Source organism: Macaca thibetana, chromosome 2 (assembly GCF_024542745.1).
Source record: "Macaca thibetana thibetana isolate TM-01 chromosome 2, ASM2454274v1, whole genome shotgun sequence".
Classification (NCBI taxonomy): domain Eukaryota; kingdom Metazoa; phylum Chordata; class Mammalia; order Primates; family Cercopithecidae; genus Macaca; species Macaca thibetana.
Window position 1 is genome coordinate 147,752,488 of NC_065579.1, and position 23,331 is coordinate 147,775,818.

The window sequence follows — 23,331 nt, forward strand, 5'->3', positions numbered from 1 at the left end:
TCAGCCCCAGGAAGCTCCAAGGCTCCAGTGGGAGTCAGGCACTGGTGTTTTAGCTTCCGCCAAGGGCTCCAATGTGTCACCTGGACTGAGCGCACCCAGCTCACAGAGTGTGGCCATCTGTCCTGGGTGTGGCTGAGTCTCCCAGGGAGAGACGCTTCCGCGCTTGGGATGTGCCTGCGCTCCTGCAACCGCCCCTGCCTCCCAGCAAGGAAAACCTGGAGCCAAGAGCTTTTAGCAAAAATGTTTAATCTCTCCTTAATGTGTGTGTTTATTTACAAGTACTAAATCTGAAGAACAGTAAAATAGGAAATAGCCGTATATGTACACATCTGAGGGCCGGGCCCACAGTCATTGGTGCTGCTTCTGCAAAGAGCCCCAGCTGAGGGTGCCCGCCCGGACCGTCCGAGGGATCGCTCTTCTTCTGGGAGGGGGTTCTGCGGCGTTAAAGGACAGCTAATTGTGGGTTTTGTCTTAAAAATATCTCTCTCTCTAAATATATCTATTCTAGCTGTGTAGCACCAACGTGAGCCACTGAATCCAGACAGGGAGAAAGCCAGGGCGAAGGCTCTGGTGGGACGGCACGCCGCTCCGGGCTCTGCCCCGGACTCCACGCTGCAGGTCTTGGGGCCCCCAGCTCTTCAGGCCAAGGGGCCGGTGGTCCTGGGGCTGGGGAGCACAGGGGAAGCTCGAGGTATATCAAGAGGCCAGGCTCCCAGGCGGAGGCGTGAGCTGTTCCAGCACTCCTGAGCCAGGCGCGGGGAGAGGGAGGACACGGAACAGGGTAGGAAATGCTGTGGAAAGCAAGTGGCGGCAGCAGCACACCAGGTGGGTGTCGGTTTCACAGCACATGTGCCGCAGCCCCGGCTCCTGCAGACACAGGGCCCACGGGAGCCGCTCACTGCTGCTAGGCACAGAGCGGACTCCAACGGCAGTTCCTACCAGGGCCTCCAGCCCCAGGCCAGAGCTCCCGGGTGCTGCAGTTAGGCGCACAGTGGGAACCAGTGACAAGTGGGAACTGGGACCCAACTCCACGACCTGGCAGAGGGAGGTATGGAGTAGCTCGGAGACTGCTGTCCCAGTAGACAGCACGGGTAGTCGGCTTGATCCTTGCGCATGTAAACAGATACTGCTAAAGTGCTTGCGCCTAGACACAGCCATGTGCTCTGTGGTGGTCAGGCCCCCGCCACACGCCCCTGTGGGAACTGCTCCATATGAGGCCTGTGGTGCACCCCCTTCATCACCACTGTCGTCCCCACCTCCCGCCCATGTTACTCACATGGACAAGGGCAGCCTGGCAGGGCAGAGCAGGGCACAAGGCCTGAGGGTGGGGGTTGGAACTGGATTCTGAAGGTGATGCAGGAGCCCCTATCTAACCCGTGAGGAACTGGAAGAACCAGGGACTTCAACCTGAAGCCAGCATCCAGGGAAGACTTCGGGGGAAACTGAGGTTCCCACCCCACCGCAGCCAGGAAGCATCGGAAGATAGGTGGAGGCGCACTCAGGGACGGGAATCCCAGACAATGCTAGGGGCTACTGAAAAAAGCAGCCCAGCCACTATATATGGACTGGCCCCCAGAGTCAGCTCTGGCCCCCAAGTCTACCCAGGGAGTAAGCCCACCTCCTCAGTGGGCTGGTGGCAGGGGCGGGCCCAGGCCTCAGCTGGGCGTGGCAGCAGCAGAACGTCCCAGCCCTGGCACGGTGCCCACGGGGCCAGTGAGCTCCGAGTCAGCAGTCACCCACTCCACACCGACCCACGCTCAGGGGAGGGGCGGGTCTCTGCGGCGTCATCTGGCTCACGCTGCTCAGGAGGGGCGACTGCGAGACTGGCACACCCCGTGGGGCCGAGTGCTCTCCTTGGGCCTGGCCGAGGATACGAGGCTGGGGCTGGCCACAGTTAGCTGTCCCTTAAAGTCCATGGGATCTTCGGTACCATCAAAAAAGTGACCTTGAAAAGGGGATGGACCGCTTGTTTGCTTTTACAAGTGACTAATTAAAAAACATAAAAAAAGGTCTAACAACCTCTAGTATTCAACACTTGCAGTTTTAAAAAGATCAACTCAGACTAAACGCTAGCACAATCATGCATGCCCCGTGGTGCCACAGCACCCCGGAGGCTCTCAGAGTCAGCAGGAAGTCCTTTCCTTGTCATGTCAAACCAAAACAGCGGCCCGCAGGTCAGGGGACTTCAGGGCTGCTCCGCTCCAGGGAGGCTCCGGCCACTTTCTCCACAGTCATTTGGCATTGCTTTCCCACTGCCTTCATTTTTTTGTTCAAATCGTCTTTAAAATTCCTCTTCAGTTAACTGTACAGTACCCCACTGGGGCTGGAGCCTGAGGCTAGAGCCACATATATATATGTGCATATATATACATGTACAGCTTTCTTTTAAGAATGCATTCTCTCTTGCTGAGGGCAAGGGTGGACACCGCTGGCCTCCAGTCCCTCTGGTCACTGCCCGTCACTCATGGCCCAGATAGATCCAGGCCACTGCAGGCCAGAGGGGCCCTGCCACAGACCTCAAGGCCCAAGCAGAGTGCAGCAGAATTTTTTCCCCTACAAACAAAAACAGTCCCCAGATGTCCCACTGCTCTGGAGGGGCCAGGACCCTGCTGAGATGCCACACTGGAAGCCGCCAGGGCAGGGACAGAGAGAGTGGAGAGAGAGGAGTGCTCAGGGGCTGCCCTCAGGGGCTCCATGGCGGGGAGCTCGGCCTACCCTTGAAGGCAGCTGCCAGGGCAGCCTGCGTAGGACGCGGAGGGGAATAAATAACGGGAACGTGCTCTCTGTGACCCAGGGCCCCTGGCCCAGTGGCTCCCAGAGGCACAGCCCTGAGGACGGAGAGGGGCTGCCCGGTCCGTCTGGAAGCCACCCAGGAGTCTGAGCAGCCTGGCCCACAGCCCCTCCATAGGAGGGAGCAGGGACTCTCTGGGGCGAGGTGGATGTGGTGCTCCGGCCTCGGCCACGCAGAGCACGCGGTGAATCTGAGGATGGCAGCGGTGCAGCGGGCGTGGGTGCTGGATGTGGGAGGCGGTGGCAATGGGCCCAGACTGACTTGAGCTCCTCTTGCCCGGCTATGGGCTTTTTGCCTCTTTCTCCAGCTGCCAACCAGACCCCCAGACCCTCAGACTCTGCCGCCTGGGGGCAGCTTGGGAAGCCGGGAATGCTGACACCCCCAGCCTCTTGTCCTGGTCTCAAGGGGACAGCCCAAGCTGGCTACCCCTCCCCCTGGAGGGCCCTGGCCTCACCCCTCAGCCCCTCAGAGGTCAGCCCTTCTCCCATGAAGGCCACCAGGCAGCTCTTGACAGGCAATGAAGGTCCTTGGCCGGCCTGAGCACCCTGTGCTGTCCCGGCCCCTGAGCAAGCAGCTGTGTGCGCAGCTGTGGTGTGGCAGGTACCATCACCTCCACACAGGAAGAGCCGGGACCCGGCCGGGCGAGGCAGGGGAGGGAGGGCCGGGCAGTCGCTGCACTGCGGCGGCCCGAGCACCACCGGACACTCCACACGCATGCGGCGAGGGCTGCCCCGGTCCCTGCTCAGCCGCCCTCACGCTGCGTCCTGCTGGACGATCACAGCCGGGACTCAGCTGCTCAGGGCCATCGTGTCCACCACCTGCTCCAGCTTGCTCCGCAGCCGCTGCCGCCGCGCCTGCTCGTCCTTCTCCAGGGCTGCCAGGATCTGCAGGGCCAGGAGAGCTGTCAGCATGCCGGGCCACCAGCCTCCACACACTCAGCAGGCCCAGGGCGGATGCCTCCAGAACAGGTACCAGAGGTTCAACCCCATCTATCCCTGGCCAAGGGACCTTGGTTGTGAGCCTGGACCCTCCAGGACCCCAATACGGAGAATGAGCCCCACCCCTGTCATCATCCTACCCTCACCCCCTAAAACAGCAGGCTCTGATCCTTTGGCTGCCTGGCTATGCTGCTGACATGTCTCCATCCAGTCCTCACACCCTGGGGTTTCTATGCCCCTTTAAAGCAGAGCTCCTCAGAGAGCCTCAGTTCCCATTTCCCTGGTGAGCCCCAGGACCCCAGGCTTTTGTCCCCACCCCCCACCCTAATACATACGGTCTCTGGTTGCTCCTCTGCTCCCCTGGGGCACCTGCCTGAGGACAGCCCTCTGCCTCCTGCCTGCCTCCTACGGCACCCTGGGAAGGCTCCTTGCCTCTGCTGCACCTGCCCCGGCCTCCCCAGGGTGGCTCTGGTTCACTCCCGTGGCCTTCCCAGCCCTCAGAGCTTTGGCACAGGCTGAGCCTGTCCTGCCTTCTGGCCCTGTGCTCTTGTCCTGTGCGGCCCAGGAGCCAGTCCTTCCTGGATGTCTCCTGGACCTCTTCCCCAGTTCCATGTATGTGGCCTCACTCCAAGTCAGCAGAAAAGATACTGAAAGGAAAGCTCTGCCAAGACCCTATGCCCAGCCCTGGAGACGCTGGTCCAGCCTGGAAAACCCTGAAATGTGCCCCTCAGGGAAGCTGCTCACCACCCACACACCCTCTCCCTCAGGAAGAAGCTGCCATCCCATCTTCCCCACCCCTGACCCCACATGGCTGCACACAGTGACTCCACCACGGCCTTCTCCGCTCGGCCTGGCAGGCTCCCTCCTGGCACCAAGGAACCAGGTGGCCAGAGGGTACAGAGGAGTGAAGGTGGCCCATGGCAGCCCAGAGATTCAGGGAGGAGTGGCAGGGCTGGGCAGAGCAGGTGGCTGTGACAGGGGCCAGCGAGTCCTCCCAGCCCAGCCTGTGGGCTCCCATGGTGTTCACCTCATCCTTGTACTTGGTGATGTAGGAGTAGATCTCGTGCAAGGCGCTCATGCTGTTGAACTGGCTCAGGTGCAGGCGGGACTGCTCAGCCAGATACGCACTCATGTCCTGGTCGCTGATGGCCGGCATCTTGGCGATGTCCGCATAGTACCTGCAGGTGAGTGGCCAGGTGGGCACATAAGCAGAGTCCAGGCTGCCCCCCAGGCCACTGCCCCCAACCCCTGCCCCCTCCGCCCACCTCTCCACCCAGCTCTTGTAGTTGGGGATGTCCTTGGCGTAGAGCAGCTTGTTGGAGGGCGAGTCCTTGCCCAGCTTGTGCTCAGAGGTGGAGCAGGAGTCCATGAAGGTCTGGGCCACCACCGACAAGCAGGCGTCTGTGATGCTGTTCTTGTGAATGTCGAACACAAACTGTGGGTTCTTGATCACATTCACCCAGAAGCGCAGGGGCAGGCTGCAGGCGAGAGTCCAGGCGAAGCTCAGACAGGCCTCTGCTCCCTCCTGAGCAGCGACCTTGTGGCCCTCCTGGCTCCAAATCCAAAGTGGGCATGGCTTTCCATGCAGATGGGGAAACGAGGCCCACAGAGGTACAGGGCCCATGGGTAAGTGAGGGCCGTCCCCTGTCGCCCAACCAGAGACGTGCTGCTCCCACCACCTGCATCTCACGCAGAGCATCACAAGACAGGCGTGCTCAAATGCACTCGGTTGCACAAGGGCAAGATGTGACCAGGCCCTCAGGGGCCCACTCCACACAGCCACCGCCCTCCTAGGCCTGCATGCTGGCTTGCACTCCTGGCTCCTGCACTGAGACCTGCAGCTCAGCTCTGGCTCAGGAGACCCATTCCTACAGAGACCAGCCCTCTGTGCCCCAAACACCACCTAAGGGACTGCCATCAGCTGGGCTGCCTGGCAGCATTGGCCACATGTGGCTGCTTAACTTAAATGAAGTTAAGAGCCCAGACCCTCAGCCACACCAGTGCCATTTGAAACGCTCAGGAGCCACCACCCTGGACAGCACGGGTCTAGAATGTTCCACTGTGACAGAACATTCTCCCAGAGCATGCTGATCTGGAGACACTGTGTCCCTGGAGGCCCCCCTCTCCTGCTGTGCCCAATCAGCATGGCCCAGGAGAGGGGCTTCGTGACACTTCATCTCAACCCAAGACTCCGCGAGCAGTGGGTGGAGCTGGGACAGGATGGGGTGGCTGCATCCCAGGTTTGGGAAGCAACACATGGGCTGGACAAGACCAAGTCAGGGGTGGCTGCTGGCCTGGGAGCCTGCAGAGGTGGCAGGGACAGTCCAGGAGAGAGGGGAGCTAAGACAGTGGAGGTCTCCCTGGTGGGAGACCCCAGCAGGATGCAGGGTGAGGAGGGGCACTTCCTGGTGAAGCAGGGTCCAGCCATATAGGTGAAGGCATCCACCTGACCCCAAGTATGGGGGAGCAGTCCCACCCCAGAACCCCTGGGCCATGCAGTTTGTGGGGGCTGGTGCACAGAGAGGCGCTCCCCTGCAGCAGGCAAGGGTGGGGCTGTCTGCTGGGGTGGGGGCCACACACACACACACACACACACACACACACACACAGAGCAGGGACCTGCTCCAGGAGCTAGGGTGTGGCTAGGGTGTGCCAACCGGGGCAGGGGGCTACAGACCAGAGCCTGGGGGTCCTGAGTAAGAAGTGAGGCCAAGGGCTGGCCTGCCTGTGTGGCAGAGAGAAAGCCAACATTGCCAAGTTGGGCAGCCCATGACCAGGGAAGAAGCAGGTCACTGTCCCAGAAGTAGGCCAGGCCAGAGGAAAGCAAGGGACTAGCTGGCCAGGGAGGCAGACACTCTGGGGAGAGGCCACTCAGAGGCTAGGTGCCTCTTCATAACGAAACTCAGCCTCACAAAGCCCCAGCTCACATTGGTGTAGCTGTGCACGGTACAGTCTGGGCAGGCCCTGCTCTGTACTCCACCTGCTCCGTGAGATCGTGGCAAGTGGCTGGGTCTCTGGGCCTCAGTAAGCAGGCTCTGGCCCGGCCCTGCACTGCAGTGGGGAGGCTGTAAATTCTTCGCACTAAAGAGTACCAGGAGTACCTGCAATCCCTGTTGCCCTCATCACTGCAACCAGCTGGCTCAGGGCTGGTCCAGTGTGCCCTCTTTCTCATGCTGCAGCCCACACTCATATCTGCACAGCTGTGCACACCCAGGGCCACTCACACCTGCACACAGTTCCTGCAGCAGTGGGAGGGGCTCAGCAGCTGGAACAGAGGGTGAGCCATGGGTCAAGGGGCACAGGCAGATAGGGAAGGCCAGTTAGCACAGGGCTGGCCTGCCATGCCCCTGCTGGGTTGTGTCCCCACGCCAAGGAGCCCCAATTGCGGGCTCCTGATCAGAACAGGCCCTCGGGCCCTGGGAACGCATCTGGCCTGGCCCTGGGGGATGCTGCTCCGCGCCCCCGCCCTGCGTTACCAGTTGCTCTTCCAGGTGTGGCGCACGTCGGCATCGTGGATCTGGTGCTTGTCAGCCTGCTCGTCCAGGAAATCGAACATATACTTGATGGCCAGCGGCAGGGCCGAGCCCCGGTGTGCCGTGCTGAAGATGGTCTCAAACAGGTCGTCCACAAACTTCTGCAGCGTGCCCTGCGGGGGGCAGGCAGGGACACTGAGCTCCAGGGCTCTGCCTGGCTGCCTACACCTCCTGGGTGACTAGGCAAGTGGCCATGGGAGCAGCGTGGGGGTGAGGGCCTTGCTCTGGGCATGGCGCTTTCTCCGAGCTCGGTTGGCCCAGCGTCCCCTGCCCCCATCTGCCAGCCACACCCACCTTGGTGGCCAGTAGCCGCGTCAGGTAGATCTCCGAGACCATCTTGCTGCCACGGTCACCCTCACGCTGGTCCAGGTGGTCGTGGTTCTTCACCAGGTGCCACAGCTTGGTACCGCTCTCCAGGTCGGGCGTGATCATGGGTGTGCGCGAGCGCAGGCTGTCGGGGCTGCTGGCCGTGCGCAGCATGCTCTCTGCAGCACCAGGCTGTCAGCGCCCGCGTTGGCTGGCACCCCGCGCCCCCCGCCCGAGGCTCAGTTTCCCCATCTGAAAGCTGGGGATGGCACCCCCACCCACGTGGGATTTTGGGGCAGCCAATGACACCACAAAGGTGGCATAATTGTGTATGGACACACAGTCGGGGGGAGGCACAGCCTCCAGAGTTGGAGGGTAGGGTCAAGAATGCAAGTGACAGGCTTGACACCGGCCCCTGGGTCCTCCCGTCCGGCTGCTGCAGCGTGGGAGCCTGGGGGACGTCCTGCCCAGGCCAGGGACCCATACGCTGCCCTCTCGCCCGCTGCCTGGCCCCTCACCGTATCTGCTGAGGGACTTGGTGAAGGTGGAGGAGTTGGAGATGTTGTAGGCGGATGTCTGCTTGGGCACCAGTGCCACCGAGGACCCGTCTGTCACCTGTGGGCAGAGGGCCGGGGACCCTGTGACCCACCAGGGTGCCCCTGCACCACCAGACTCCTGCTCCCTGGCTGGGAACCCAAGTGACACCCTAGTGCTGTGCCTGGAGGCAGCCACCTCACTCAGTCTGGGTCTCTACATCAGGACAGCCCAGGACTGCCGGGCAAACCCACAAGCCCAGCTTGGGTCCTGGGATGGTCCACACACATATGTGACCACCTCCCCTCCTCTCCCTGACAGATCTCACTGCTGTCCAGCCCACATGCTGCAAACATTGGCAGCTGCGCTGTGGAAGCCCCAAGGGGAGGGAGGCCTGTGCTAGGGTCGGAGGGCCAGGAGCCACCTGGTAGTGAGCCAGTGTGTTCAGCCTCTTCCAATCGTTGTCAATCTTGGTGGTGACGTCCTCATCCTGCAGGATGATGCGTGCCATGCGGCCCTGGCGCCACTCTGCGGAGAGGAGGGAGTTGGAGGGTGGGGCCGCTGGGGCCTCTTTCCCTCCTCCATCACAGCAGTGATCCATCATACAGGTGGGATGGGGCCCACCTGCAGCTCCTAGCGCCAGCACAGACCAGGGACACATCTCCACACCTGCTGCAGCACCCTTAACCTGCCATAGCCCCCGGCAACCTGCCGCAGCCCTCCCAATCTGCCATAGCAACCCCAGCCTAAGGGGGTCTGCTCTGCCTTCCCCAAGCCTCAGGGCCCCAACTCCTCAGCCTGGCACCGAGGCTTCTACGGGGCCCCAGCCTCTCCAGTCACATCTGCTGCAGGACTCTGGGCCCCACCCCAAACCTGTCCCATCCCCTCTGGCCCTCAGTTGCTCCACCTGCCCCTCTCATGAGCCTGAGTATCCCCCTCAGGGCTCTAAGAGCCCACTGCCTCCCAGAGTACACTGGAACCCACCACCTCCCAGAGTCTCTGCCCAGGGCGGGGCAGCCACCCTCTACACCCAACCTGGGACTGGACAGCCCACTTGCCATTCCACTGTCCTCCAGACCAGCGCCAGCCTGGTGCGGAGGACTGGCCTGGACTTCCCTGCCAAGCTCAGTATTGGGCCATGGCCCTGCCCCTCTGCTCCAGCACACACCCCAGGCAGCCACGGCCCTGCCCGCTCACCCAGGTCCATGTCCGCGGCCTTGGGCCGCTGGGAGTAGGGCACGCCCTTGTAGGCAGCGTCCAGCAGCTTCTCCTTGGCCTGGGTGACTGTGTCACAGTCCAGCCCCTTCACCGGCACCTCAGGTGCATTCTCGTTCTCAGGGTTCACACAGTTCAGGGTCTGCGGGCGGGGTGGAGCAGGGCAGCAGTGTCAGCCCCATAATTGGGGGGTGGGGGGCACCAGGGCACCCAGGACAGAGGGTGGTCATGCTCACCAGCGTCTTGTAGTCAATCTGCTGCCGGATGAGCTTGTCCTCACTCAGGGAGTAGCGTGCCTCACCCGTGATGGCGTCGATGGGGCCCTTCTCCATCTGCTGCTTGATGGCGCAGTAGAGCATGAACAGCGGCTCCCCAGCGCACTCCTGTGGGGGAGGTGGCATAAGGCTGCAGCCAGGACCCCCAAGTCTACCCCCTCCAGTGCCAGCCACGGTGTTCCCGGCAAGGAGAAATGGGCAGCACTTCCCAACTCTTTAGGAGGCAAGTATAGCCTTAGTCCCAAAGCCCAGCAGAGACTGCAAGAAAATCAGGAAACAAAACATACCCACCCCACCCTACAAATATCCCATGAAAACCCTAAATTACACACGAGCCAGGAGACGCCGTAGCATAGCAAGGAAAATGGCGTGGCACACGGGGCCTGCATCAAGGAGGGCCGAGGCCTGTCTATTTCACCCAGAAGTCTCCCCGGGTCTCAGCAGGATCCCCACCCAGCCCCAGCCTCCCAGGGGCCTGCTCCCCAGCTGGAGGTGCGCAGGACAAAGCTCCCCATGGCCCGCCGCCCGCGGCACAGGCGGACCCCATACTACGCAACGTCAAGTGTGACTGTGATCCGCTGGCCTCTGAGGGACCACCCAGCTAGGCCCTCCATATTACTCTGGGACACACCTATGGTGTGTCATGGATGCTGACATACCCACCGGGGGAGGCTTGCTCACCCAGGGAGGTTCACCAGCACCCAAGCGCACAGCACAGGGCCAGTAGCACAGTCCCGGGCCCTCAGCGGGCACCTGACCACTCTGACCCCTCACCCTCTGGCTCCCCATGCTGTAGCATGAGAACTGCCTCCTGTCCCACCTCAGGGCCTTTGCAACTGCTGCCTCTACAACCAGAAATTTCCCCTGGTGTCTTCATGGGCCCTTCTGGACACAACCCAATGTGCCCTTTCCAGAAAGGCTCCCAGGGAGCTCCCAGCACACGTACCCCCCACCACCACCCCACTGGTCTCCCCCGCCATCTGTTGTTCTCTGAAGGAACCTGAGCACCCCTGCCAACCCCTCTGGAGTGGGAGCTGCCTGGCCTGCTCACCATACCCTACTGCCAGCACTGGCTGAGCCTGTGCATGGGACATCACAGACACTTGCTAGACGAACTGAGTGAATGGAGAGCTGTCCCTGAGAAACGTTCACATCTGGGCTGGCTGAGTCGGCCACAGAGGTGAGGCCCACCCAGAGACTAGGCACAGGGTCTGCTGCAGGCCCTGCCTGCCCAAGGGCCTTCAGGTGTGTGTGCACCTCAATGGAGGGGCGGGCTTGGCAGCCCTGCTTCCTATCCAGCCCTGGCAAACAAACAGCAGCTCTGCTCCTGTAACCAGAGGCTTCAGGCACCTCGTTAGCATCTGTGGTAATTAGAGAGACAGCTGTTAAGACCATCCCAGACCTTCCAACAACATGCCTGTCTTTGAAATTATGTTTTATTTGCAAACTTGGTTTCATTAAGTTAGCCACGAAGGAGGAGGAAAAGGGGTGCAGATCTGGATGGAGAGCCATTAATGCGACAGGAAGACAAGAGCCTTTGAGGGTTTCCCAAAGTGACACACCTGCCCAAGGGTTCCCAGGTCTGGCCTCAGAGAGTGAAAGGACCGCAGCTAGTCTCTGAAGGTCAGGGGAGTGCAGCTATTGGCCCAAGGTCACACAGCAAGAAACTGGAGAAGCCAAGATCTGAACCCGGATCCAGCTGACCCCAAAGCGCCTGCCCCATACAAGCCAGGTGTCCCCAGAGAAGGCTCAGGCTGAGCCGGGCATTTACACTCAACCCAGGCAGCAGGCCCCGCCCCACTCCACCCACTTCTTCAGCCAGGCCAGCCTGGAGGCTGCAAAGCAGGTTCCAAGAGCTCAGAGGCCAGGGAAGAGGAAGGCCCAGTCCTTTTCTTGTTGTAGCCTCAATCTCTTGTGCAGTGATGGGGGAAAAGGAAGACCTCAGACTTCTCCCAGCACCAGTCAGGAATGTGCAAAAACTGCCCAACAAAAAGTGCCACTTTTCTAACAGAAGGATAATACAGGCAGTTCCAGAAATGACATTACCACAAGCACTTTTCCACGGTGGGCATGGGGAGGTGGGAGGATCAAACCAGATCCCTACCCCACACCACATAAATAAAAATCATTTCTCAGTGGAACACATGAGCTTGAAAAGATGGGAAGTGTGTATGTTAAAAAGTTCCTGGGTGCGGTGGCTCACACCTGTAATCCCAGCACTTTGGGAGGCTGAAGTGGGTGGATCACCTGAGGTCAGGAGTTTGAGACTAGCCTGACCAACATGGAGAACCCCGGTCTCTACTACAAATACAAAATTAACCTGGCGTGGTGGCACATGCCTGTAATCCCAGCTACTCGGGAGGCTGAGGCAGGAGAATCACTTGAACCGGAGAGGTGGAGGTTGCAGTGAGCCAAGATTGCGCCATTGTACTCAGCCTGGGCAACAAGAGTGAAACTCTGTCTCAAAAACAAAAAATAAAAATTCCTATAATCTAAAAGAAATGACCCTAGTAAAACAAGCAAAGGGTAAAAATGGACATTTACAAACTTGGCTTCAAAGAAAAAATAAAAGCAGCCAATCAAATATGTAAAAAGATGTCCAAGGTTTGTTAAAGAAATGCCAACTAAGGCAACAACCTACCAGTGTGTACTTTTCAGATGGGCAGAGGTGAAAAAGATCAATAAGACAAGTGCTATACCAGGCCTGGGTAAGATTCTCAGATGATGAACTGGTACATTTGCAACGTTTTTGGTAGGATAATGCAGCAGCATATATTACAATGAAAAATGAGTGTGCCTGATCACCTGCACTCACTCTTCTGGAAAGGCACTTAAACAGGACCAGGCAAGCAGAGACAACTGCATCCAAATCCAAGCTGTGCAGCCCTGGCCATCAGCGGTGCCACAGTTAAACAAATGATGAAATGGCCACACCATGGAACATTATGCAGTTGATAAAAACACAAGGAAAGCATTTGTGTGCTCACCCGCAAAGGTGGGCCTAACACTATGGCCAAGGTGAGGACAGACGGGGAGCAAGGCACAGTGAAAATTGTGGTACTGAAAAAATTTAAAACTCTCTAATGAGAAAAAAGGTCTGATACTAACCTTCATCTTAATATTAAAAAGCATAGTCTATTCATATTTGCTTCAGCTCAGACCCCAGCCTGGGAGGACAGGCACCAGAACTGCAGAGGGGAGGGGAGCTCACCCCTCCATCCTCCCTTCCAGGTTGTTTACATGTGCTAAAATGTCATGGGTTACTTTTGTAGTTAAAGTTTTTGTTTCTAAAGACAGCAAGGAATGAAAAGTATTTGGGTTGTTTAAAAAGAGTTTGTGTTCTCAAAGTTCATCCATGTTGCGGCATGTCAGAATTCCCTTCCTTTTTAAGGCAGACTACTATCTCATTGTATGCACAGACCACATTTTGCTTATTCATTCATCTGTCGATGGACACCTGGATTGCTTCCCCATTAAGCTGATGAAATTAAGCCAGCCACGAAAGGACAAACAATGCATGATTCCACTCATATGAGGTCCCTAGAGCTGTCAGATTCACAGATACAGAGAGTAGAACGGTTCCAGGGGCTGGGGAGGAAGGAACAAGGAGTGGGTGTTCAATGGGGACAGAGTTTCAGTTTTACAAGATGAAGACTCATGGAGCAGGTGGCCATGGCCAACACTGCTGTAAATGCATCCAATACCACTCAACTGTGCACTTAAAAATGGTTAAGATGGTAAATTTTATGTCATGTGTATTTCGCCATAACAAATTTTTTTAAGTTTGTGGCACACTAAAAAGAAATAAGCTATCAAGCTATGAAAATAAATAAAGGAACCTTCAAAGTAGATTACAAAGTGAAGGGAGCCAGTTGGAAAAGGCTACAGTAATAGTGCACGATTCCACTATGTGACATCTAGAAAAGGCACAACTTATGGAGACAATGAAATCAATGGGTGCCAGGGGCTCAGGGGGAGGGAGAGATGACAGGTGAGCTTGGGGGATTTTTAGGGCAGCGACACTATTCTGTGTGATGCTCTAACGGTGGATACATGGCATCGTACGTTCATCCAAACTCACAGAATGCAGAGCACCACGAGTGAGCCCGCGTGGAAATGAGGGGCACTGGGTGGTGAAGATGTGTCCTGGCAGGTTCATTGACTGGACCAAATGCACCCCTCTCCTAAGGATGCTGACAGTGGGGAGACTGTGCATATGTGGGAGCAGCAGGTGCATGGGAAACCTCTGTATCTTCTGCTCAATTTTACTGTGAATCTGAAACTGCTCTAAACAATAACATCTATCTTAAAAAAGACAAAAACAAAAAAAAACCCAGATATGGTGGCAAAAAAAAAAAAGTCACTGGCTGGCTATGTGGACGGAAACAGCCCTGGGCCCATCTCAGTCCCATCCAGGGGGTGCCAAGCTCCAGCATGGCTGTCTGCACCTCTCAGCCTCGGGCCATGTCCTTGCACCCAGTACATGCCCTCCCTTGCATATATAGGGGTCCTCCTAGAACTGGAGGAGGGCAGTGATGACCTAAGGAGATCTAACAGCTCCTGGCCCCTGCCTGCCCCCTGCACTGGGACCCCACTAATAACGAGGTGGGTTGGGGTCATGGGCATGGGCTGTGAAACCCCCAACACACAGCGCGCACCCCCTGTACCTGCACAACTCCCACCTAAATGGTCACCCCTGCCTCCCTCCTCCCTGTGTCCCCTTCCTATGGCTCCCTTGGCCAAGACTGGCCTCCCTCTCCCTCCCTCCACTGCCCACACATCTCTCAGCGCCTGTCCCAAATGTCCCCAGCTCTCCATGGAACTCCCGATCTGGCCTGAGGATAACGCCTCCACGGCGCCCCACTGCCACCCTCTCTGCTTATAGCACCACCCTGTGGGGACACACTCCGCACTGGCTGAGGCTGCCCCCTGTATCCTGGCATGAAAGATAATCCACACCCAACGTCAGTGCTTACAGGCATTTGCTGCCCTGAGCCCTGTCTCTGTGGGTGTGGAGAATTGGGATCAGATGGGGACCCAGGTGAGCAGGGCCCTCTTCACCTCACCAGGGCGCCTGCTGCTTTAGGCTCACAGAGCCCAGCTCACCCAGCATGCACACATCTATGCAGTCTTCATAGAACTGTACTTTCTACAGGACATGCACGACTTTGTGTTACCTGCTTCCAGTTCTGCCTAAGGATGTTATAATCTACTGGGCACTTGCTATGTGCCAGGGACTGCTATATACACGTAAATGTCCCACCTCCAGAGATGACCTAGGACAGACAAGCCCTGCCCCTGCCTATCCCACCTGGCGCCTTCTCCTCAGTAGCCTCTTCTGCCTGGGACTCTTTTCCCTCTCCCGGCCTGGTCTTCAGACCTCTGCTCGAATCCCACCCTCCCTGCTCGGCTCTACCCCGTGGCCTGTCTGCTGTATTTCCTGTCCAGTGTTTCTCTCCACAGTGAGGATGCCCAGCCAGGACTCCGCTCTGTGCAGGGATCTGTGTGCTGATCACCTGAGTTCAGCAGTATCTGGCTGCAGGAGGCCTGAAAGCCCCACGGGCCAGTGGAGACAGATATGCCATCCCTGGATTCCATAAGGAAACCAGGAGAATGGAACCCAGGCAGTCAGCGCCAGCTCCCACCCTCAATCACTGGGCTACACTGTCAGTCACCCTCACCCACAAAGCAGCGACAGGGACCACTGAAGCCAGGCGAGGAGCATGCACTTCACCATGCATACACTGGGCTCCTCCCACCTCTCAGGAGTGGGCTAACCAGGCCTTTAGACTTTCCAAGAGAAGCCATATACCCGAGTCTGTATAAGTTCCAACACTGGAAGTGCAGACAGCAATTCAACTGCTTACAGCCCAGTTAAAGCCCACCCAGATCCCCATCCAGCCTGGGCCCTGGCCTGCAGTCTCTGGCCTACACCCTATTCCTGTTCTGAAAATGGCAGCGTCCCTCTGCTGGGGGGTTGGAGGGGCTTGAATGGACAGCACAGGGGAAGCCCAGGGCAGCCACCTGTCCCCATGATAGGTGGTGGACTAGAGCCTTCAGGCACCCCCAGGCTGGCCCCACGCCGGGTGCTGGACTCTCAGAGGCCCCTGCCCAGGGTGCCCCCACCCTCCTGAGCCCAGGCCAGCTGTGGGCACTGAGAGCCTGTATCTGAACTCCCACACCTACCTTGGTGGGCTGTGCAAGGGCCTGACAGCCTCAGAAGGAGGGAGGAGGGAGCCGGGAGCCAGAAGCCGGGAGCAGCTGCATGTCCAGGGGCCTAGGCCTGAGCCAGAACTCGACCAAGACCCCACCTGCTGTCATTCTCCAGCACCTCCCACTGATCCCCACCTCTCTCCATTTTCCCCTCCCGCTGTTCAATTGCCTCTGACACCTGCTTCCTCCCGCCTCTGCTTACCTTGAGGAACTTATACAAGAGGAAGGTGAACCAGTTGGTTAGCATCTTCTCTGCCACCGACTCAGTCCTGGGGGGCACAGAATATGGGCAGAGTGGTGTCATTCCAGCTGTCCAGCAGGCACAGGGCCCCTGCAGCCCTCACCCACTGATCCCACCCCACCCTGCCCCACTTCCTGCAGCACCGAAGGTCAGGTCTCGAAAGGCACCCACATGAGTGGGCAGCAGGGACTTCTGGGGCTGCCATGGAGACCCCAGCCCTTCACCCAGAGCCCCGGCCTGTAAGTATGAAGACTCAAGCCTGGGTCCTCACTATCAGTACCTAGGGAGGTGGCAGCTGAGCCTCAGAGGCCAGGTGAGTCCCCCCACCCCTGCCCAGTGGGAACCGCCACAGCAGTGTCTCTGGGCCTGCTAGGCCAGCCTGTCCAAAGCTGGAGGCATGGGCCTGCCTCCCCCAATCCCAGTGCCCCCAGGCTCACCGGCGCAGTAGCAGCTTGGGGTGGTTCTTGCTCTCCAGGTTCTTCTCGATGAGGTCGGAAAGCAGCTGCTTGAGCACACCCGTGGCATATTCCATCTCGCCCTGCAAGGCCGTCATGATGAGCGAGGCCACGTTCCCGCGGTCGCGCATGGAGAAGCTGCGCTGCGCCTCCAGCGTGCGGATGAAGGTCAGCAGGAAGTGCTTCTTGGTCAGGAGCTGCCCGAACAGTGTCAGCGACTTCTCCACATTGGCCTGCACCTGAGGGAGCACACGGAGCTCAGACCACAGAGGAGCACCCAGCCCCAGCCCCAGCCCCCAAGCTGACCGGTGAGGGGCTGTCCAGGCCTGGCTGGTATGGCAGGGCCCCATCAGAGGACAGGCCTGGAAGGCAAGTGACAAGTTGCCCTGACTCCTCAGCTCAGCGGGTCATTCCCAAGCTTCACCTGTCCTTAGCAAAATGGACATGACCTGGGTGCTGCCACCACTGTCTGTTGCCATCAGGGCAGCCCTGGCCACAGAGTCCCTGCGGCAGCCTGAGAAGCCCACCACAAGCCAACATGACAAAGGTGTTAGCAGTGCGGCTGGGTGGAGAATGAGAGGGGCTCCTCACACCACCCACTCCATGGCTGGGCCCTTTGAACAGCAACCCCCGCAGCTGGCCTGCAACAGCTCAAAGGGAGTCCAACTCAATGCCCCCATACACTGGGAACCAGGAGTGCAAGTCTACCATCTCTCTCCGCCTTGACAATGATAACCAATGCACAATCAGCCTCTGCATATCATGGATGAGGACACAAGGTTGGAGACAGGAAGAGGTTTGATTAGGGCCACACTGCAGGTAGGAAAAAGGAGTGGAGTAGAGGCACAGCTGGTTCCAGGGCCCCTACTCTCTTTCTCTCGTTCATACTAAGGTTTATCAGGGCAAGATGTTCCCTATTAGGCAAAGCCCAGAGCCACCAGTGATACCAGGCTCCCAGCCAAGGCCAACAGGTATCAGGCAGACAGGTAATGGCCCAGGTAGAACACACACAGTCACGGCTCAAAGAGACAGTCTGACAGACACAGCAAATGGAGGCACTGAGAGAGAGATACAACCTGGGGAAGCTGTGGAGCCCCGCGTGGCAGCAAGCCCAGGAACAGGATGGCAGCACTCAGCCACATGCAGCCCCAGGGCCCAAGGTGGGAAGGCCTGCTCAGTATCAGCTCAAAAGGGACTACCCACCAACAGAGCCACCACAGGGGACATGGGCTCCCCAACATCCAAGGTACATGGTGGGGGGGTGCCCTCAGCTGGAGAGTGTGACCGAGCTGACCTGCTGAGTCCCTGGCTGTGGCTCGCCAAGGACTGGCTCCTAGCCTGCCTGCCACTGGGGGCCCTTTGGGGACGTGGGAGCCAGCCCTCTTTTCCCTCGCCAGGCCGCTGCCAAGGTCCACGGGGCAAAGCCCTACTCTCTGAGGCCCTGGTGCTATGCCAGCCACACGCTCCCATCCCAAACTGCCATAGCTGACTTCATCAGCCACCCGCACCTCCCAGCACACGGCCCCTGCCCAGCGAGGCTTCGCATCCAGAACCACCCAGCAGACCAGGCCAGCGGAGCCGCAGGCGGGAACCCCCGCAGAGGCAGGGCCCAAGAGGCAGCCACCGGAGAGGTGCCAGAAGCCCAGGCTGACAAGTGGTTTGCTGAGATGAGGCCTGGCATCCCATGCAGGCCGTGGGGCCAGAGCCTCCTCCTGCCCTCTGGAGGTACTTCATGGAGCAGAGCCACACTGGCCATTCCCCTGCCCCGGCCCCAGGGCTGAGGGCCCCACTGTGCTGGCCTGGTCTTGGTTCTGCCTCCTAGCACCTGCTCCCCACTCGGCTGAGCCCAGAGCCCTGCAGGCCTGGACCCTCCCCCAGGCCGCACAGGCTGCCCCATACCATCCATCAGCACCTAAGGAGCCCCAAAGGCAGAAGACAGCAGCTGCCTCTGAGTTCCTGTGACCCCAGAGCCAGTGGTCCTACCTCCATCTCCTTGAGCACAGGGTGGTCCTCGATCCCAGGAAAGAGCACCCGCATGGCGTATGTCCGATAGTCAAGGAAGGGGATGCCGGCACCGTCCAGGTCGTTGGTCAGCTCATGGATGTCTGTTTGCAGCTCTGCAAAGGCTGTGGCCAGATGTGGCATCAGGGGCAGCATGCCCTGGTGGCCCTGCTCCATGCCCCAACCCTCCCACTCTTGGGGCCTACATCAAATTCTGGCTGTGACACTTACTGGTTTCATGATCTTAAGGAAACTACTGTGACTCTCCGTCCCCCAGCTACTACAGCCCTAGCACAGGCATAGTAACTCTCCTCTGTGAGCTTCCCACAGGATCAAGCAAGACAAGAGCAGAGAAAGCATCGGCACCAGGGGCAGGCTGGGCGGGGCCTCCTGCATCTCAGACACTGGCAGTTAAGCGTAGAGCAGCTTTGGAGTTCGGGCTCCTTCCAACTGCTGGGAGGTGCTGGGATGCGGCCAGGGGTGAGGTCCCAGGGCTGCAGGCTGTCCCCAAGCCCCCACACCACTGCATGCACATCTCGGGCCTGGTGCGCCCTCAATGTGGCTCACTCTGCTCAGGGCCAGCTTTGCCTCTGTCAGGAACAAGGGCAGGCAGGGCAGTGAAGCCCTTGACAGAACATTCCAGAGCTGTGAGGTATCAGCCCTGCAGCAGCCCGAGGATCACACTATCTGATCAGAAGCCAGAGGAGTGCCAGACAGGCTCTGGGGGACATCTGACAGGTTTAATTAAGAGCTGGAGCCTTCGTCTCCTGGGCACTGCTGCCAGGCATCTAGTTATCTGCACCTGGCTGGCCTGGAGCAGCCGCCAGCCACCGCATCCACACATGCCAGCCTCACCAGACAGCCAGCCTCAGCAGGTGGGAGCACAAGGGAGGCCCAGGCCACCTGCCTCCCACCTGGCCCTGACACACACCTGCCTCTGGTCCCACCAGGGCTGCCCAAGAGGTAGGGCCACCCTCAGCCCACCACAGGGCCATGTAGGTTTGTCTGGGACTGAGAGGGCTCCCAGGATGCAGAACTTTGCATTTTAAGACTGGCTGAGTCCTGTGCAAACAAAACACCCCATCCCAATAGAGTCCCAGTGGAGTTCATGACAACCCCATGCTGGACCACATGGCTAAGGTCCTCCACTGCAGCAGCAGCACTCCTAGTATCTGACCCCTAGAGCCCTGAACATGTGTGAGTTACTATCTGCAAATGCTCAAAGTCTCGCCCAACATGGAACAGATTTCTGCCACTCACACCTGCCATGGATCAAGAGGATGATGTGGCCTGACTCCCCCTATAGACATATCAAGGACAAAGGTCAGCTCAGGCCAAGATCTCTATGTGCCCAGGGACTACCAAAGCACAAGGGCTCCCCATTGCTGCATGGCAGAAGCACCCCTCTCTGCTGCTCCACTGGAACCAGCCAACCCACCACCACTCCCAGTGCCTGGGGAAGTAGGCACTGTCACTGTGCTCACTCTACAGATGACAAGACTGAGGCACAGAAAGGTAAATAGCCACCCCCAGCCTTATAGCCCAGCTGGGATACAAACGCAAACAGTCTAGCTCTGAGTTCTGTGTCACAAGCAGCACCCTGAGGATGTGGTACCTGCTGCAGGGCCAGGCCCTGGTCAGGCACCCGCCCACTGCCCTGGGACCAGGCCTGGCACAGCAAGGCTATCAGGAACATTGTAAACTGAGCAGAAGCAGGGTGGGGGTGGTGGGAGGTAGGTGTGGGGATGGGCCAGGGCCTGGTTTGGAGGTGGCAGCTGCCCCAGTGAGCCCCAGCCCCAACAGACCTTCCTTGCATTCAAGGGCCACGCGGGACTCCAGGTTGTCCATCTGGAGCTGCAGCCGCTTTAGTGTGCGGTCAGCATCTCGTGACTTGCGCTTGTAGGCGATGAGCACGGCCACGATGACCAGCAGTAGTAGACCCCCACCCCCGCCGATGCCCACGATCGCAGGCAGCGTCAGCAGGCTGTCCGAGTACACCTGCAGTGTCCCTGGCGAGAACTCGAAGCCGCCAGCCCGCACCTGCCGGTGGGTGGAGGCCACTCAGGAGCCACCCATGCTTTCCACTAAGCTTGGGAGCCCCTCCCGATGGGCAAGACCCTCACACACACCTGCCTGTGGGCAAGGTCCCACCGACAGGGGCACAGAGTGGTCAGCAGGGTGACACTGGGACCCAGGGCAGGCGCCTGTCCAGTCAGGGCAGCACTGGCATGGCAAGGGCTCAGGGTGGGTAGGCAGTCTGGGGGGCTCAAGGAGGTAGCAGGCTGAGGGCTAAGGCAGGGCCTGCACTGGAGCTGAGCACCCTCTGAGCTAGGGGTGAATCTGGGGCAAGGTCAGAGCTGGGGCTGTGCTAGTGGGTCAGGGTCCACAGGTGGGGCATGGCTCTCCCAGCTCCGCACCCCCGGTGGACAGACGCACCGTGACCTTGTGCTGCCCTGTGAGGTTGGGCGCCTCGCACAGCAGCTGCGTCTCCGACACAGTAAGGGTGCAAGGTGTGGAGCCAATGAGCACTGTGTAGTTGAGTCGGGAGTTGCCGGGCGCAGGTGGCAAGAGGTTCCGGCCCTGTAGGAGGTGGGGGTGAGCCAGAGCCCAGGACGAGGGGCCTCCTCCCTGGCACGGCCCAGCCTATGGGCAACGGTGACCCACCTTGAGGATGAGTGGGGAGCTGGGCTTCAGCTCCAGCAAGCCAGTGGGACTGAGTGGCTCCAGTACGGGATCAGGGTAGTAGAGGAAGGAGGTGGAGTTGAGCACAAGCAGGGAGCGCACGTTGTCCATGACGAAGCCCAGCTCATCCGGTCGCTCCCCCAGCTCCGGTGGGCTGCGCACAGGGTTGGCCACAGACGGGGCGCGGCATACCATGGTGGTGTCATTGTACACCAGGCAGCCCTGGAGACACAGGGTAGGGATGCTGGGCGGGACCTCCCTGAGTGGCCTGGCAACTCCCAGTGACAGAGCCCCTGGCCTGGGGGCTGCCTGCTCCCTGCATAGATGATGCCAGGCACCAGCAGGGCAGGTCCTGGGCCACCCACCCCACATGGACCAGGGACATATGGCCTGAAGGAGAGGTGTGCACAGCCAGCAGCCCAGAGCCAGACCTTCCACCTGCCAAGCAGGACAGGTGCCTCCCCAGGGGTCTCCAGGCACAGCCAAGGTTGGCATAAGCTGGGAAGGGGCAGGGGTAGGGGCAGGGACATGAGCATTTATAGCAGGAGCCCCATCCCAGGTGAAGGCCTGGACCGAGGTGGGCAGCTGAGGGCAGGGACTCACGTTCTCCCTCTCAATGCCTCCGTACTTGGCCCGGATTCGGGGCTCACGGACAGTGGCCAGGTTGGTGCCCGTGACCGTTAGGAGGGTCCCACCACTGGAACAGAACAGGGGTCGGGGGGTCACCAGATGATGCTGGGGCCCAGTGAGCTGGAAACACAGGCCACAGCTCAGCCAGGCAAAGCCTGCCTTCCCCAAAGACAGGAAACAGGTAAAAGCTCTTGGCAAGGGGTGCTTCCCAGCAGGACAGTACCCAGCATGCAGGAGGGCCACCACCAAGTGCCTGGTGGAAGAGCTCCTGGCTCGGCGCTGCTCTCAACAGCTGGGGACAGGGAATGGGTGTTGCTGGGCCCCACCTGTTGATGCTCCACTCCGGGTCGATCCTCAGGATGGTGGGGTCCTCGGTGTAGTTGTACTTCACCTCGGGGTTGGTGAGCTGGGCGCGGTTGATGTTGATAATGATGGGAGCGCTGCCAGGGCTCTGCCCGGGGGGTGTCAGGCACCGGATCTCACGGGAGTTCCTCCTGGAGGTGCCCGAGTGGGACAGTGAGGAGCACACAGGCGGAACTCAGGCAGGTGGAATGTAGATGCATTGAGGAACAGTGGGCAGGGTGCCATCTGTCACAGGGACTGCCTTGGGTGGCTGCATACTATCACTGCTACTTTCCCTCCCGGGACTGTGTATGTCTGTCCTACCCTCGCCCTGGCTCCCAGCCCCTTCAGGCCCCCACTGTTGCCCAGCCTGGCATTTGGGACCTGGTCTGCTGCCTCTCCAGGTCTGCTTTCATCACAGCCTCCCTGTCGCCCACACCCACTCCAGATGACCCTGGCCAGGGCTCCACACGCACCAGGCCTCTGCCTCCCCAGAGGCAGTGAGCAGCAGGCCCACCCCACACATGCCAGGCTGGGAGGTAGGCTCACGCTGCCCTCCCTCTCTCCCTGGGGAGGGCCGAAGAGACTAAGCCCTGGCCTGACCTTCCCTGTCTGTCCCAGGGCCACCCTCACTCAGCCTGTGCTCCAAGTGCTGGGAGCCGAGTGCCCATTCCTACTACCCTGGGCCAGGCAGACACCTTCCCTCTTGGCACCTGTCCCAGTGGGAAAACCTCGCCCTATCCCTGCATCCCAAGGGGCTGTGAGGAGACTAGATGAGCTGGCCCAGGTGTCATGGGGACACCCCACTGGGCAGGCAGCCGGGCATGGCCCGCACCTGGGTCCGGACCTTCAGCTCTTCCACCACTGCCAGGAGCCCCACAGCCGCCAGGCCCCCTCAGCTGCAGATACCAATGATTAGTCTGATAACGGGTAATTACCACAGGAAAATATTTAAAGGGATGTTCCATTATCATCCCTAATCTAAAATTATCCACTTCAAGCCTCAGGGCTTTTGTTAAGATTTCTGTTTTCTCTCTTAAAAATTTTTAAAAATACTTCTTATTTTGTACCCAAGGGATTCCCCATACCCACAGGGAAGAACCAAGGCAGAGGCAGCCAGGTTGCCCCGCCCCCAAAGGCAGGCCCCACCCCCGTCACCGCCCAGTCCTCCCACT

The 23,331-nt window shown here is 59.3% G+C and overlaps 1 protein-coding gene across 1 annotated transcript in view; it reads right to left on the reverse strand.

Annotated features, from left to right (window-relative positions):
• Nucleotides 1-229: 229 nt before the first annotated feature.
• The window catches only part of PLXNA1 (plexin A1), a 49,972-nt gene continuing 26,870 nt past the window's right edge, over nt 230-23,331 (reverse strand). Inside the window, exons 15-31 of the mRNA XM_050781563.1 lie at nt 22,141-22,308; nt 21,788-21,881; nt 21,167-21,406; nt 20,939-21,082; nt 20,308-20,542; nt 18,485-18,627; nt 16,484-16,740; nt 16,008-16,074; nt 9,554-9,700; nt 9,300-9,459; nt 8,527-8,630; nt 8,087-8,183; nt 7,557-7,747; nt 7,206-7,375; nt 4,995-5,207; nt 4,757-4,907; nt 230-3,675 (exon numbers count right to left, since the gene is read on the reverse strand). Coding sequence (XP_050637520.1) covers nt 3,580-3,675; nt 4,757-4,907; nt 4,995-5,207; nt 7,206-7,375; nt 7,557-7,747; nt 8,087-8,183; nt 8,527-8,630; nt 9,300-9,459; nt 9,554-9,700; nt 16,008-16,074; nt 16,484-16,740; nt 18,485-18,627; nt 20,308-20,542; nt 20,939-21,082; nt 21,167-21,406; nt 21,788-21,881; nt 22,141-22,308 — 2,677 coding nt within the window. The 3' untranslated portion in view covers nt 230-3,579. The remainder of the gene's footprint in view (nt 3,676-4,756; nt 4,908-4,994; nt 5,208-7,205; nt 7,376-7,556; nt 7,748-8,086; nt 8,184-8,526; nt 8,631-9,299; nt 9,460-9,553; nt 9,701-16,007; nt 16,075-16,483; nt 16,741-18,484; nt 18,628-20,307; nt 20,543-20,938; nt 21,083-21,166; nt 21,407-21,787; nt 21,882-22,140; nt 22,309-23,331) is intronic.